Source organism: Drosophila simulans, chromosome X (genome assembly GCF_016746395.2).
Source record: "Drosophila simulans strain w501 chromosome X, Prin_Dsim_3.1, whole genome shotgun sequence".
Taxonomy (NCBI): Eukaryota; Metazoa; Arthropoda; class Insecta; order Diptera; family Drosophilidae; genus Drosophila; species Drosophila simulans.
In genome coordinates, this window is record NC_052525.2 from 534,427 (window position 1) to 548,739 (window position 14,313).

A 14,313-nucleotide genomic window follows, 5' to 3' on the forward strand; every position below is an offset into this window, starting at 1 on the left:
CCTTGCGCGCGGCCTTATCCCTTATCCCTTAGCTTGACTTTTGGTAATTGCTTTTAGGTACAAGTGCCAATGCTAGGACTCAATTTTTCTGTGTGTAGATCCACGCGTAGAACTCTTGAAATGAGAGCGTGTAACCATTGTTCGCCCTTTAACTGCTCTGGGCCCCATGCCCCATGCCCCATGGCCCGTGCCACATGCCACATGCCCCATGTATGGACACATCAAGCCCTCGACTGGTGTTCTTGTGCGATTCGCAAACATTTTCATTATGCCCATGGACATGGACATGGAGCGTGCTTCTAAATCGATCGGCAAGATTGTTTTACATATGCATGGGTGAAACAAAATGAAAACTGTGCCGTTGCAGGTGCTAGGAGCTTATCAGCTAATCGGTTTTTTGAAGATTTTATTTAATAAGCTGTCTATGTTTTATACAATTGTTGCACACAATTTAAGCGCCATTGCAAATGGTTAGTCGATGATTTTTTGCGGTGTAGCTGGTCGACTCGGACCGGCGATAAGCTGTGCAGGTGGTTACCCCATTCCGAGCATTTGCATATGGAATTGTGTGGTGCGTGAGAAGTAACGCCAACAAAAGCGACAGGCTAAAGTGGCAAACTGGCAAAGTGGGGGCCGGCGAGACCACCACCCACGTCCACGTCCACATTTCACTCTGAAGAGTGTCACTAGATGGCTGTCACAGCCTCCGGCAGCTGCAAGTGTATTTAAATTTCAACAAATTAGCTTACTAAGTTGGCTGCTCATAAATCCGTGGCCATAAAAACACGGACACGAGATACTCGCCGGAGGCAATTCCGGGGGGTTCCGGAATGAAAATGGAGAGACAGTTGAGACAGCCAGAGCGACAGCATCTGTCATTGGCTTAGTTTCCATTTAGCCAAGATCCACACTGCATTTCCACAACCATAATTAACAGTATCCAGTCACGTACGCGGGACACCTTCTTTTGTAATGAATTTCGGGTTCCAATTAGTTTTTTGTCTAATGACTAATGACCAGGTGGCTGTGGGTCATCCTCGCTTAACATAATCAAGATCTATCCATACTAAAAGCGATTTATTCCTTAAGAGCGGAGGGTGTCCCTCTATACAGACAAGGAATACATTCACTAAGATATTTTTTCTTTACGGACAAAGTCAATTTTTCAGCTAAAATGTTACAAGTAGTTTTTTTCGGGCCCTCAAGCCCTCTATCCCATGGGTGAGTTGGGCTTGCCGGGATCGGTGTCACCACGTGCCCTCCTCTCTGTTTCGCAAAAATTGTCGCAAGGCTTGCCCAGGCGGTTGTGATAGATTCCGGCGGCTCGAAGGCGTTCGACCAATAGATAGCGGCTCCACAACTGCTCATGCTCAAAACGCCGATCCAGCAAGCGATAGGCCACTTGGCGCCCGATGGTCAACAGTTGAGCAATGCCGTAAGTGCGTGCTGATCCGGCTTGAGGGACCAACGGCTTATGGTGGAAACTGTCCTTCCTGCCACACAATTCCGGGCAGTTCATGAAGATTTGCCGGGGAAAGTTTGGCATATCAATGGGCTCATCATTGTTGGCAATGCGTCTGGAATTTGGTTCAACCAATTTATCAACCACTTTAGTGTTTGTAACTTCCTCAGTGTTTAAAATATTGGCCATTCTATGTGCGGTGTATAACGATATTAAATCGCGTTCAATTCGTTGCCAACAGTCTTACCTGGTTTTGTTTTGGTTTTTGTAAGAAAAAATCAAGTTGTTTCCTTGACGCCGTAACAAAGTGAAGTAACATTAAAAACGACATCTATTTCTATGTGTAATTGTTTGCAATTGTAGAATCTTATGTAAATTGTAAAACATATATAATTAAACGTGGGAAATCTTAGTCATACAAGGACAAGCTTTCCCCCGTTTTCCATTCTTGCAGTCCACGCATGGGCAGCCCCTATGCGAGCCTATCCACCACCCACCACCCACTACCCAAAAGAAGTCCCCTTGAGTCCCCGGCTATCCGTTGTCTTGGCACGTGGACCACATTAGGATAGTGGCCCCAAAAAGAGGTGGTAGAGTGCAGAAGGGGTGACGCCAATTTCCCAGCAGTTAAAATAAGTGCAACAAATTTTCGAGCTCCTCTTGTTATCCCTTATTGCATGCTCCGCATATAATCCAAACGCAAACAACAGACTGCAGCATAGGCGCCCCCACCCCAAGAGGGGGCTTTGGGTGGCTCGGGGATTGGGGGACTGGGGCTTTGGGCTTTGGGCTGTCTGTGAGAGCTCGGCGCGGCAGCCACATAAATGTTTTAAGCTGCTGTGAATTATGGTAATGAATGTCAGCGCAAACTTCCGGATGCCTGGGCTCAGACCGAAGACCAGACCGGGCCCGGTCCGGTCCGGCTAAAGGCTGCCCTATCCACCTGCCCCTCAAAAAGGGTAGATCTCGCACACACACACAGCAACACCCCCTTCACCGTCCTCCCCCCGGGCCATTTGTTTTGAACGTCTTTTGTTCTCGGCCACGTCGCCATTCGACATTGGCCGGTAGCAACAGCGGCGGCGTCGGAAATGCAACGTTCTCCACTGCATGCGAAACATAATTGACAAACGGTGGCAATGACAATCGCCAGCGGAGGGCGAACTCTGGAACCAAGTCGCTGGAGAATCGCAATATTTGAAAAATTCGATATAAATTCGAGATAAACTCTCAGACATTTGGGTATTCAGTATTCAAGCTGAAGGTAGCTCTCAATGAAAATGCCTTGTTGGGGAATATTCTTTCCATTCTTTTTCGCACACCTATTCGAAATGTCTTTGCAACACACCACTGTGCGCGTTGCATGTCGCAAGACAATGCCACAGTCCGCAGCAATGCCGCTGCTTTAGCTGTTGCTATTTGCTGGTGGCCAAACGAGTCCTACCCCCCGACCAGAACGAGTCCTTTGGGATCCCCGGCAGGAGGCCACCGGCACTCCTGATTTACATCGCCGCGCTTTGCCATTTTTACCTGTCCATAACAAATTGGACACCAGTTGATAGAAGCTCCAACTTGTCGCAATGCAGCAGGCGCCTGGTCGAACCGCAAACAGCTCCGCCGCCTTTCCGCCATAGACGGGAAATTCTTGACGAGGAAAAGCCCGAGCGAGAGTTAATCTGAATGAATAACAAGTTTCCGATGGGCAGCGTAGGAAACTAGTAAAGGATTTAATGAACGATCCTTGAACTGAAATCCGAAACTTGAAAATATGGATTATACATATGTACATATTTTAAACCAGCTTTGTCTGTAAGTAAAGGTATTTATTATGTCTAGACTAACGCACATTGATAAAGCATTTGGACTCCGCCTTCTTTTCCCCATTGAATCGGGATAATAATTGTTACTAATAAAAACGACATTGCCCCAACTAACTGGGCTGCTGTGGAGCAGCTTTGTGCGACTCAAGCGTTGAATGGAGTTACTTGCCGGAGTAATGGCTGCCAGGTCCCTGGAGCAAGTCGTGTTGTAATTTCGTTAATCGATTGAGTGCCAGGTTAACAATTCTCGACATCCGCAATTCGTCATCGACATCAGTTTTCGGCAATCCCGCCCTTGGGACCAAGCCCACCAGGTCACCGCCTGGGTCTCCTACTTTGCGTCCGTCGAAAAAGGCTGTCATTGAAACAAATTGGAATTAAATTAATAGGAGGGTGAAGTCATCGACCACTGGCATCTGGCCACTGGTGCCCTTTAAATCGGTCGAGTTATGCCAGTTTTGGTGCATCTGCAGAAATGCATTCGCGGATGCGCTTCATTCCGCAGAAATTTGAATGCCACTAGACGAAATGTTCGCGGCCGCTTTAACAGTCCGTGTCCACAAGTCACCGCCACCATCCGCATCAGCAGTCTGCATCTGCAGTCGTCTCCATCTGCATTCTGCGTCCTGCATCCTGCAGTCCTCGTCCACATCGACGACGGCGAATGCCAATAACGCAAAGTCCTGGCTTATATCGCTGTCAAAATGGCATGACCATGGGCGACGGGCCAGAGGCGAAAGGTGTTGATTGGCAACACGAACTTCAGGGTGGAAGGTTTTCAAAACTTGCAAATGCCGGAGAACAAACAGGAACAACAATGGCGGGAATTGGATTGGAATGACTACTGCTGGAACTTGTTGCGCTTCCGTTGCGCCAGCCCCCAGATTTCCTGGGCTCCCGCGGGCGATTTTTCGGGGGGGCGGGCGGTCGGTACGTGGCAGCAGTTGCGGTCCGTGGTCCAACCGGATGGATTTTACGTGCGCAAATAAATTTGACAGCTGCTTGTCCGGATAAAAACATTGCCCTTCCTCCTCTCCGGTTAGATTCGGATACTTCGATTTTGGGTGTTATCAATCCAATAACTTGCGCTGGTTTTGCTTAAAGGTCTCAGCGTAGATACACATAATTAAAATGAAATTTTTTCCTACTCTTATTGACACAACCAAAAGCGACACGCTGGTAATGAAAGGAATGGAAGCCACTACATTTCCCTTTTCCTATTGAAAAGGGCATACAAAGGCGGTTATCATTGCAAACCCCAAATTCCCTGTTCTTTTCCCGACTTTTTTGCTGTCGTTCGTTTTTGTTGCATACTTTGTGTGATTTGCCAACGAGCTTGTCAACACCAAAGCCCCGTGGGGCTGTGGCTCAAATAATGTGGGAGGGCCGGGCCGCACGGAGATTCGGATGGGGTCAAAACGGGGGTCCCGGTGACGACCGATTGTGATTTGTTTTTTCGGATGCATTTGATTTCGCTTGCACAAGACCACACAGAAACAAATGGTTGGTTCGTATGTGTACTATTAGTATATATGTATAAGTAGTATTTATATTCGTTGTGTGCATGCCAGCTTACAGGCGTCGATACATAGAATTCTTAGCCGCCCCAGAAATCTCTGATTATTCTTAGTCACCTACTATTTCTTTCGGTGCAGCCATTTCCTATTTCCCGTTTTTCAATTCACCCACACACCGACCTACCTGATTTTGTTTTCGTTTTGTTGTTGCCCCGTGTGTCCGTGTGTAGCATAATTTTTTAAGCACATTTCAAATCAATTTGAGTGTTAAGCCATGTCCGACTGACCAATCGACTGGCCATGTGGAAATTGAATGGATCACAGGTCACATGGAAATGGGGAGTGAAATGCCCCGTTAATCATTTAACTCAATTAGGCATAATTAAGTTTTATTTATTCGCCGCTGGGTTGGGAAATTTGTAATGAAGAGTCAAATTGCAATGACACGAAATGGAGGAGTAAGCAACGGAACGAAGATGGGTATCCGGAGCAGAGCATTGCCTTTTTACATAAAATCATTAGCTGAAATGTCCAATTGTAGACCTAGAGCTTTATTTAAATCAATTTCGTAGCGTAAGTGGGTATACTAGATTCGTTCGATCATTCGATCAATAGCCGATTCGATCTGTTGAGATTTAGCCTACAGATTGTAAAGACAAAGACGCAGCTCAAGTTTGTTGACCCATGTTGCCACGCCCACTCCTTATTTAGCGTATTACGACCACGTTAGTTTTATAAATCTGTTCCTGGGAATTTCCCCGCCTTTCGAGATTTTCAGGGCTGCTGAAATTTCAGCCTTCAAAGGTAGGCTACACTTTTTGCCATTTGATGAGCGAGGGAAACTTTGCCTGGATTTCCGATTTGCGTGTGTCCTGCACTCCCTGAGTGTGTGTGTGTGTGTGTGAGGCGGGCAAACAAAGGAGTGAAAGTGGCGAAAGCGCTGCTCAAACACCAATACATTTGTGCACCCACACAGTCACCGAGACTCTGGTCGTCGGTTGAATTTGCCAACTTGTTGCGCAAACGACAAAATTTCCAACTCAAAACAATACGACACATGCGTGGGCAAAGGGGGGCGTGGCTGAAGTTGAGTGCATTTTCCGAGTTAGTTTTGCACATTTGCCCCACATTTGTTCCTCGCCGGCCGCCATGTGAGGATCGGTTTTATGAGCTCTAGTGCAGTTTACTTACCCTTTAAAGAGCATACCGATATAATGCGGACTCCATTTAAAGTTAAAAGCGATTCTTTTGGAAATCCCTAGCCCCGCCATGCCACGCCCCTCACCCATTGGCCGCGTAATTGTTGTGTTCTTAATTAACTGAAATCGCATTCATAATTGCGCTGCCATCTTGTGTGTGTGTGGCCACTGGCGATGGGTGCGTGACAGGGTGGTGCAAGGAAGGTTCGGAAAACACCCAATTCTCGTCAGTTTGATGTCGATAAAAGCAACATATGTAATTATGGAAACTCATTTTAAAACCCATTTAAGCATGTGCCCAATTCGAGGGCTGGAGTTCAAAGCCAACGCGTTAGGGGGACTCGATTTAAAATATTGCCAGCTTCTGCCATTAAACAGTAGTATTACCACCACACGGAGGGAGAACTGTCATCTCTGGGATGCCAGTTCCTACTGCTCGTTTTGTGAGTGGAGTCGCCGCAGCGCATAAAAAGTTTTAATTGGCAGGCGACGAAGTTGACCTGTGACCTCTGGCGGGACACACACGCCGCACACTCGCCAAAAACACTCACACACAGAACGGCGCGACAAGAATTTTTAAGTGCATTTTGAAATGCACATTTTATTTCGCATCCTTCTCTGCGTGATGGCTGCTTCTTCTTCGACTTGTGTGGAAAATGGGAAAACACGCACATAACTTACAATTGCATTACATTTTGCATACATTTTGTGTGTGCTTAATTTTAATGCGGAGAAAACGCCAAGTTTGTTAGCCAAAATGTGCTGTTAACACACTTAAAAAATGCTTGCGCCAAAATATAAGGCGCTGGAGGAGCAAAATTGGGGTGGCGTAATCAGAATTTATTTACATATTTGCATATACGTAGTACGTACATGCATTTTCCATTAAACACTCCTGCAATTTTGGATTGCCAGGGGCCCCAAGTCCGCTGGCGTTGCACTTAATGTTAACTAATTATTTATATATTATTTCTGCTGTTTATTAATCAAAGCTACCCTCAAGACGATCCGATACTTTCCGCCCATACCAGTAAAATTTTTTTCGGTTTTAAGTATTATTTCATCGTAATGCAAAACACAATTAGCGCGCTTTCTTTTCCAACTTAGCCAATCAAACGGCAATTGGATGCCACTCAGAATAGCCCGCTCAAAGTTGAGTGAAGTTGGCCATTTCGAGTGACTGTGCGCTGGTTGTGAGAGGAAACTGCACAGTGAGGCGAAGCTGGCATGTTTGCGGTTTGAGTCCGTGGCATGGTGAGTTGGAGCCGGAAATATGTTTGAGACTCTTATCTTGGCTTGTAAAAGAAATATGGACTTTTTACCTTTATGCTACCTACCATTAGTAATTTTACTCAAACTCTGTTACGTTCTTTGCTTGCGCTTAGTTACTTTATTATCATTTTGTGCCATTTGCACGTGAAGTTTCCTTTTCAGCTACAACCCACTGACGGCACGCTCCGCGGTTGCGCCTCTCACTTCGGTTTTCCAGCCAACGCGGCCCACTGTGCCAGTCGTCGGCAAAGGCCGAAGCAGCGGAGACGAGAAAGAAGAAGCAGCGCAGCGCAGCAGCGACTGCGACGGGGCAGCGCAGTTCGTTTTGTGCGCGCGTAGTGAACGGTTGTCTTTCGGTTGCTCGTCGGGGAGTTGCGAATTCAGCGACTACAAATGGCGACTTGTGCCTGCCGGACCCTGGAGTTAATTGTTAATTGTTAATCGCTGTGGTGCTAAGCGTTGGCCGAACGGTTTATGGGTTTATGGTAACCCTGGTGGCAGAAAGGAGAACAAACTTGTGTCCAGAAGGAAGGAGGAAAAGCAGTAAGCGGCGCACCTCTCGCGTTTCTTTCGCACCGATCGCGTTTTTTGTTGGTTTTTGTTCTGTTTCATTACTGTTGTTTTGTGTGAAGCAATGCCGCCAAAGAGCAAGGCAATGTGAAATAAGAATTTTTTTGTTTCAAAAATTTGATCAATTGTTTCTTAGCCACGAATATATGCCAGTTTGTGTTTGTGTGCAAGAATTGCATGTGAAAACAAGTTTGAAAACCGGTCTTAAAGCCCCAAATGAAAAAAGGGTTCAAAACAGTGAGAGCGAAAGAGAGAGGTGGTTTTTTTTTTGGTTTTTGCTTTTGCATTCTTATTTTCTCTCCCTCGATTCGTTTTTGATCGCTCCCTCTCGCTCGCTGACTCGCTCTTTAACCTGTGGCAGGTGTGCCTGTGTGAGTGTTGTGTGTGCGCGAATAGCTGGCACAAAGAAAACTGAAAAAGTGACGTTTAAAATTTCATTCGCTCTTGTATATTTTACGTTTTAGCCAAAAAAGATGTGAGAGATGTGTAATTAAAACAAGACTTTTCACTAAAAACTAGAAGACCGAAGGAAGGCCGCTGAGAAAACATAAAGCGAAATCCCAGAAATACAAATACCAAAAGGCAACAACAAATGCTCAAATCTGCGGCGTCGTCGCTGCGTCGACGTCGTCCAAAAACAACAATAACAGCAACAACAGCCATCGAGATGCCGTCGCAGCCGCAGTTGGCGTCGCTGCTTGCAGTGCTGGTTTTGCTCTGCTACTGCGACAGCTGCTTTTTTTGTTACGCGGGTAAGTTTTCGTCTTCTCTATGCTTCTTGTTCTTTTGCATTCCCTTTAGTTTTGGTTCTTCTTTTTTTTTTTTTTGACGAAAACAAGTACAAGACAAACAGCCGTGGGAATTTCGAAACAAGAAGAGCCGCACAGAAGGCAACACGAAAAACCCTCGCGTTCGAAATCGAATTTGAATTCGAACGATCGATCGGCTGCACTTACGCCACTTTTTGTTTTGCTGCTCCCTTCTGTCCGTTAATCAAGAGTAGGGTGGGCAAACTCGCATTCTTACTACACTGAATTCACAATAAACAACGGTTACTCACAGTTTTCTGTAAATAAATTGGAGTATGAAAATTAGAAATTGATTCCATATATGCGGAATGTTGCTTCTAAAAACAATGGAAACAATATGTGGTTAGCGTGTGAATATTATGAGCTTAGCTTTTTACTCGGAATCATATTTTATAATAAGTTCGCTAATTAAAATGTTGGCACTAAGTTCTCACCGAAGCTTCGGTTTCAGAATTCCGTTTTTCATAAATGCCCAAAAAGCATTGAATTACCTTCCAAGGAAGTTTAAAAATTCTTTTTATTACTGTATTTCTTGATTTTTTTTCTTGCCCTGTGAAATATTTCTTTCTTGCGCGTATCTTTTTCACATTCACATGCATATTTTTAAGATGTTCCAGATTAACGATAATTAAGTTGAGCTGCAACGGCACGTAAGAAGAGTGCGATATAATTCTAATTTGAGTTCAGCTCTCGGTACATGGAATTATATTGTAACCATGTCGAGCACCATTCTTTAACCCATTCTTACAGAGAGCATAAGCCCGTGTTTGTCATCGATCAGTTATTAATTAAAACAATTGTTTCTCTAAAGCCTTGTGCATTTGTTCATTTAGGCGGCGATTTGTTTACACAGTAAATCCTTGCCCCCAGGCTGCGGATCCAAACAATATATTGCGCATTGTATTACGTATCGCCAAACTAAATATTAAATACAAAATCAACAAATTTCAGATTCGCAGCTCGCGAGGGGCTTACGCCCATAACCTCACATTTGCACTGGGGTTTCCAGCATGGGGAGTCTAAATAGTTTATGGCGCAGAGTTCCAGGCATTTTGGAGAGGATGGAGTCACCGCAAAGAGACCCTTAGGCTCTGTTTGTGTTGCTGTTTGTATTTGGGGGCCTTCGGTTTTGCGGGGGCGTTCCATATTTCCATGGATTGTGCAAACAGAACTCTGCAGATAGGGAACTGCAAGCGCACATAAGTAAAGTACATCTTTTTATGAAGTGCAGTAATCAAGAGTGTGGAGTATAATTGCGTTGCTCCACAGACCAAATACACTTTTGCCACTTTGATAACGTACCGCTAATGAGGAGTCTCAAGTTTATCGAGTAATGAAATGGAAACCACACTGATCAGGTGCATAAATACTTTTGCGATAATTGGGTTTCCACTCAGTGCAATCCGATGACCTTGGAAGTTGGTCTGAAAGTGTGGGGTATCCACTGCAACCGAGCGTGGAAAATGCTGAACTAGCTAAATATTCTGTGAGCTTTATCGTCCGCCGTATGCTTTGCTTTTCTGTGTGTCTGGCGGTTCTTTTATATATTTGTGTTTCTGTTCGGCCATTCGATTCGTCCCGCCCATTGCAGGTGCTCCACCGCCTTCCGCCCACTTTCCAGTTAATGTCAAACTGTCTGTCTGACTAGGAAACGAAAAAATATGGCGAAGAAATCTGGAAAATGAATATGCAAATTGTTTGACCAGCTGCTTTCTTTCGCCTTGTCTTTCCGCACTTGTTTTCCGCCTCCCTTCCCTTCCTTCTTCAAGTCGTACACAGAAGATCATTTTTCCTAATCATTTTGAATCATTTTCTTAACCAACTAGATATGTTCAAACAGTGTTTTTGCAAGGGTTCAGAATTTGTGTTTAATATTTGCGTAGTTTTTGATTTTTAAGGTATTTATTTATGTACCTCGCTATAAACAACACTTGTTTCGGTGCAAAAACACTATGGCCAGGTTTTGGTTTTTGTTTGCATTTTCTTTGGTTGGTTTAAGGTTCCCACAGACATTTTCTGCCATCATCTCGGCTTACACAGCAAACACACGGAGCCAAAAAGCAAAGGCCTGGGCAGTTTTATAATTGGCTTTAACTTGGGGCTGGGTCGCGCCTTAGGACCCGTCCTGTTCCCAAATATATTTTTTTTCCATATCTCCCACTCTCTATTCATTAACTTGTGACATTAGTTTAACAGTTAACAGTGCAACGAAATCGTTTTTCAAGCCAAAAAGACAAACAAAAAACGCCAAAAGTTTTGAAAACGACCGAGAGACGAAGATGAAATGACTTTTCAAGCTCTTTGTCTCGCTCATTGTTGTTTTTAAGTTGCGAATGGGGAAGGTTAAGGCGCGAAAAAACTGTAAAAAAATAACTTAGCAATGGGAGCACAGCGTAATAATTTACGAAGATTGTTCAAGGGAATTGACTGTGAAAGAGATAAATATGTAATTTAAACAATATAGAGCGAATGGTGATGCCAGGGGTTTCGGTTCGATAACGTAAACAAAGATGCACATTGCGTTTCATAACAGCTAGTCAATTTAACTCGAGTGCTGTAAACAGAGCGGATCGGAAAAATAAACCAAAAACCACCATCAAAAGCGAAAGTCTGATATCCAATAGGCAACGGTGATCGTAAAGCGACCACCGGTTGAATAGGCGTATTAATTGGTTGCTTACTGTTTTCCACAATGTTTTCCATATATGTACATATATACAATTTTTTCTTAGGTGTATGAATCTGTCCATAATAATCCAGTGGGCTATGGGCCCGAGGAAATGAGGCACATCCACCTATGGAAATTCGATTAGTGCTCCGCTGCATCTCCTTTTCGGTTTGTGCGTTCTACATTTGCTGTTCTTTCCCTCACATATTTTTGTTGGAAAAGGTTTGGGTGGGTGGTCATATTCATCAACATTGCGACGTGATATTATACTGTTATTCCTGTGTCTATGGCTGAAAAAGTGTTTCCATTTCGCATGTCGACTGACCGACTCCCTTTGGGGGACACATTCTCGATGTCCTGCTCCTGTCAAGCTGCTCCTGCCACACAATCCACAATCTCGGAAACGAACTGAAAATCTCCTTTCGTTTGCCACTGCACATTTTCCGTTAACAAGCTTGCTTTCTGGATTGGCATTTCATAAGCCAGTAAGCGCCTTTGGCTAACAAATTTCTCTCCAATATAAGAAAAATGGAAATTCGACAGGGGGAAACAAGTCTAAAACTAAGGGATCGATTTTTGATTCCCTAGCTAATGATGACCAATAGTGGAGTGGCTTCCATAAGAGTCTTAACCATTTAATTGCCATGATACACGTCCACATTGCATTGCAGAACACGCCTAATTTAACAAGAAATGAACCCCCACCGCATTTCATAAATAGCATTTATCCGTTCCATTGTTTGAATGCGTCAAAGATTGATTGAACCACAAAATGACCATCGAAGCCGGTCCCCGAATGAGGGCTTTGTTTGTCCTGGCTTTCTCTCCTCCTCTGTTAAAAAGGGCGCACTGTTGAATACAAATTAGCAATAGTACAAAAAAACACGAAAAATTAGGTCATTACGAGCTGTGATAAGGATTGGGGAACGCAGAAAAGTAAACACTTACAACCAAAAATCATTGGCTGCAAAAAAAAAAAAAAAATGGTGCATAAATAACAACAATAACTATTATTCTTGATCTATCGGAAAATGAGTAGTGTTGATTTATGGGAAAAGCGATGGGGGAAAGCTGGAAAAGCCAATAAGGTCAACAGCCTTTACACTACCAACCTTCCAACCAGCGGGACAATGTTTGACCAGCATATGTAGAGCATTCATCTCTCCGTACGAGCCACCCTGCTCCCAAAAACTCCCAAAATCGACACCCGTTCCCGCATTGCAGTTTTTCCCGCTTTCCCGCTGATTTTCCTCCTTGCGGAATCTCCCCCGTGGACCGATAGATTGATTGTCCAAAAGTCAAATGTGTCTCGCACAGTTTGAAGTTTTAACTGGCAAATGGCGACAAATAAGGCAAGATTTGGACGATCCCAAAATGAAGCAAATTAAACATGAGAAGATGGTTCGTTTTGAGTGGCCTTAAAACGGTTTTAGCAAGTTTTGCGATAGTTGCTAAACTTGCTGAAGTGTTTAAAATCAAAAACTGCAAAATGAGCAATTACGATTCGGAAGTTAAACTTGCAAAAGGGGACTGTTAAATATGAGTTAGTTGCAACCGGCACTTTTGAAAGTATTTGTTTCACAGCTGGCACAAAATATGGCCAATTAATCCTAGTGAGACTGTTTCAAGGGTTTGGGAACTCTAATTAATATTAGCTTACAACGAAAATGCCTTCAGTATGAACTTTTAGTGTAATTGGATATTAAAGATACTTGTGTTTCATGATGCTTTCTGTTTCGTCGAGTTCCTGTGTGTTTCATTGTGCTTAATCGTATCTGACGATTCTAGATATAGCTAATATTCGTAAAGCACACTTTTTGAATATTTCTTGAGTTTATATTTCTATTGTTTTCTGACCCACGTTTTCCATCTGCTTGCCATGCATTTCAATAAGTGCATGGCTCCTCCTCTTCGGTTTCTCCAAACGGTCAATAATGAATTATTTATTTATACACTTTTTATGAAATATTTTTGTGGCTTCTAATGAAGCACTCTAGTGGTCGCTGATTAATGAAGCCACAATCCTAAGGCACTACCTTTGAATCTTGATTACCAATATCTAGTGCCATTTTTTAATTGTTACCCTGAATCATGAAGAGTTCTGTTGCATTCTCCTCACTCGTCAGCTCACAATGATTTCTTTCCTAATTAATATTCGAGAGGGCTAGAAGCTTCGAGCCACTGCAGAGCGGCAGAGGTGTGGCAAAGGGGCATCGTGAAAGGGTGAAGACCAAGCTGCGAGTGATTGAGCGAATAGAGTTTCCTGCACGCAAAAAATACCACGATCAAGGCCAGGTTACGAAGCTGATCGCATGGTAGGAAGCCCAGGGGTGTAGAGGGGGGTTCTGGGAGCGGTGTAGGTCATTGCATGTGTGCTTACCTCCGCTGGGCACATTTGCATAAGCTGGAAACTAACCACAGCAGCAGTCGAGACATTTTGATGTGACTTGCATACTGAAAAAGCGGTTGGGATGGGGCAGACCCATTTAGCAGGTCGACATTTGTGCTACCCTATTTTGTACCGGGAGCATGGGGGCATAGTGAAACTCACAATGCTTTTTCGACTACACAAGTTGTTTAAATCTATTACAATGCATAGATATAAACCTCTTTCTCCATGGAGCTGCATTCCAAAATGTATTTGGCATGCTCGGCCACAGTTCCTAGGGTATCGAAATGAAGAGGCGCCAGGAGAAGCTGCAGGTCGAAGCCAGGTGCAAATTGAAGACAAACAAATTTAGAAGACTACAGAAAAAGACGTCAATACGAAGAAAAATAAGAAGAAGAAAGAGAGGACACATTCTAAAAGAAGAAAACTGCTATCATTAGAGATTTCCGGTCTTTGACTGCACTCATACAGACCCCACTCACACATGCGCCTTCTGTGAGTTACCTTTTTGGGTTCCCAAAATCACAGATACAAGGCACACACACTCACATGTGTTGCACACGTTTCGAGTTACGTGGAGTGAGGAGACGGGACGATGCGGCACAAC

The 14,313-nt window shown here is 44.1% G+C and overlaps 2 protein-coding genes across 13 annotated transcripts in view; one reads left to right on the plus strand and one right to left on the minus strand.

The window, feature by feature from the left end:
- Positions 1–1,058: 1,058 nt before the first annotated feature.
- Positions 1,059–1,837, minus strand: LOC27206373. The gene is made up of 2 exons (XM_016173166.3): positions 1,710–1,837; positions 1,059–1,652 (listed from the first exon to the last, which is right to left on the minus strand). The coding sequence occupies exon 2, from the start codon at positions 1,649–1,651 to the stop codon at positions 1,211–1,213; it is 441 nt and encodes a 146-aa protein (XP_016037585.1). The 5' UTR covers position 1,652; positions 1,710–1,837; the 3' UTR covers positions 1,059–1,210.
- A 5,709-nt stretch (positions 1,838–7,546) lies between these two features.
- The window catches only part of LOC6724803 (protein sidekick), a 63,297-nt gene continuing 56,530 nt past the window's right edge, over positions 7,547–14,313 (plus strand). For 11 of the 12 annotated variants that reach the window (XM_039297088.1, XM_039297092.1, XM_039297091.1 and 8 more), the window contains exons 1-2: positions 7,547–7,813; positions 8,305–8,592. In XM_039297088.1, the coding sequence (XP_039153022.1) occupies positions 8,433–8,592 (160 nt within the window). In that variant the 5' untranslated portion in view covers positions 7,547–7,813; positions 8,305–8,432. Of the gene's footprint in view, positions 7,814–7,841; positions 7,861–8,304; positions 8,593–14,313 lie in introns of those variants that run through there. The other variant, XM_039297089.2, reaches the window with a different exon arrangement.

Coding starts and splice junctions, on each gene's coding strand:
- LOC27206373 (XM_016173166.3), bottom strand. CDS start 1,651: ATGGCCAATATTTTAAACACTGAGGAAGTTACAAACACTAAAGTGGTT.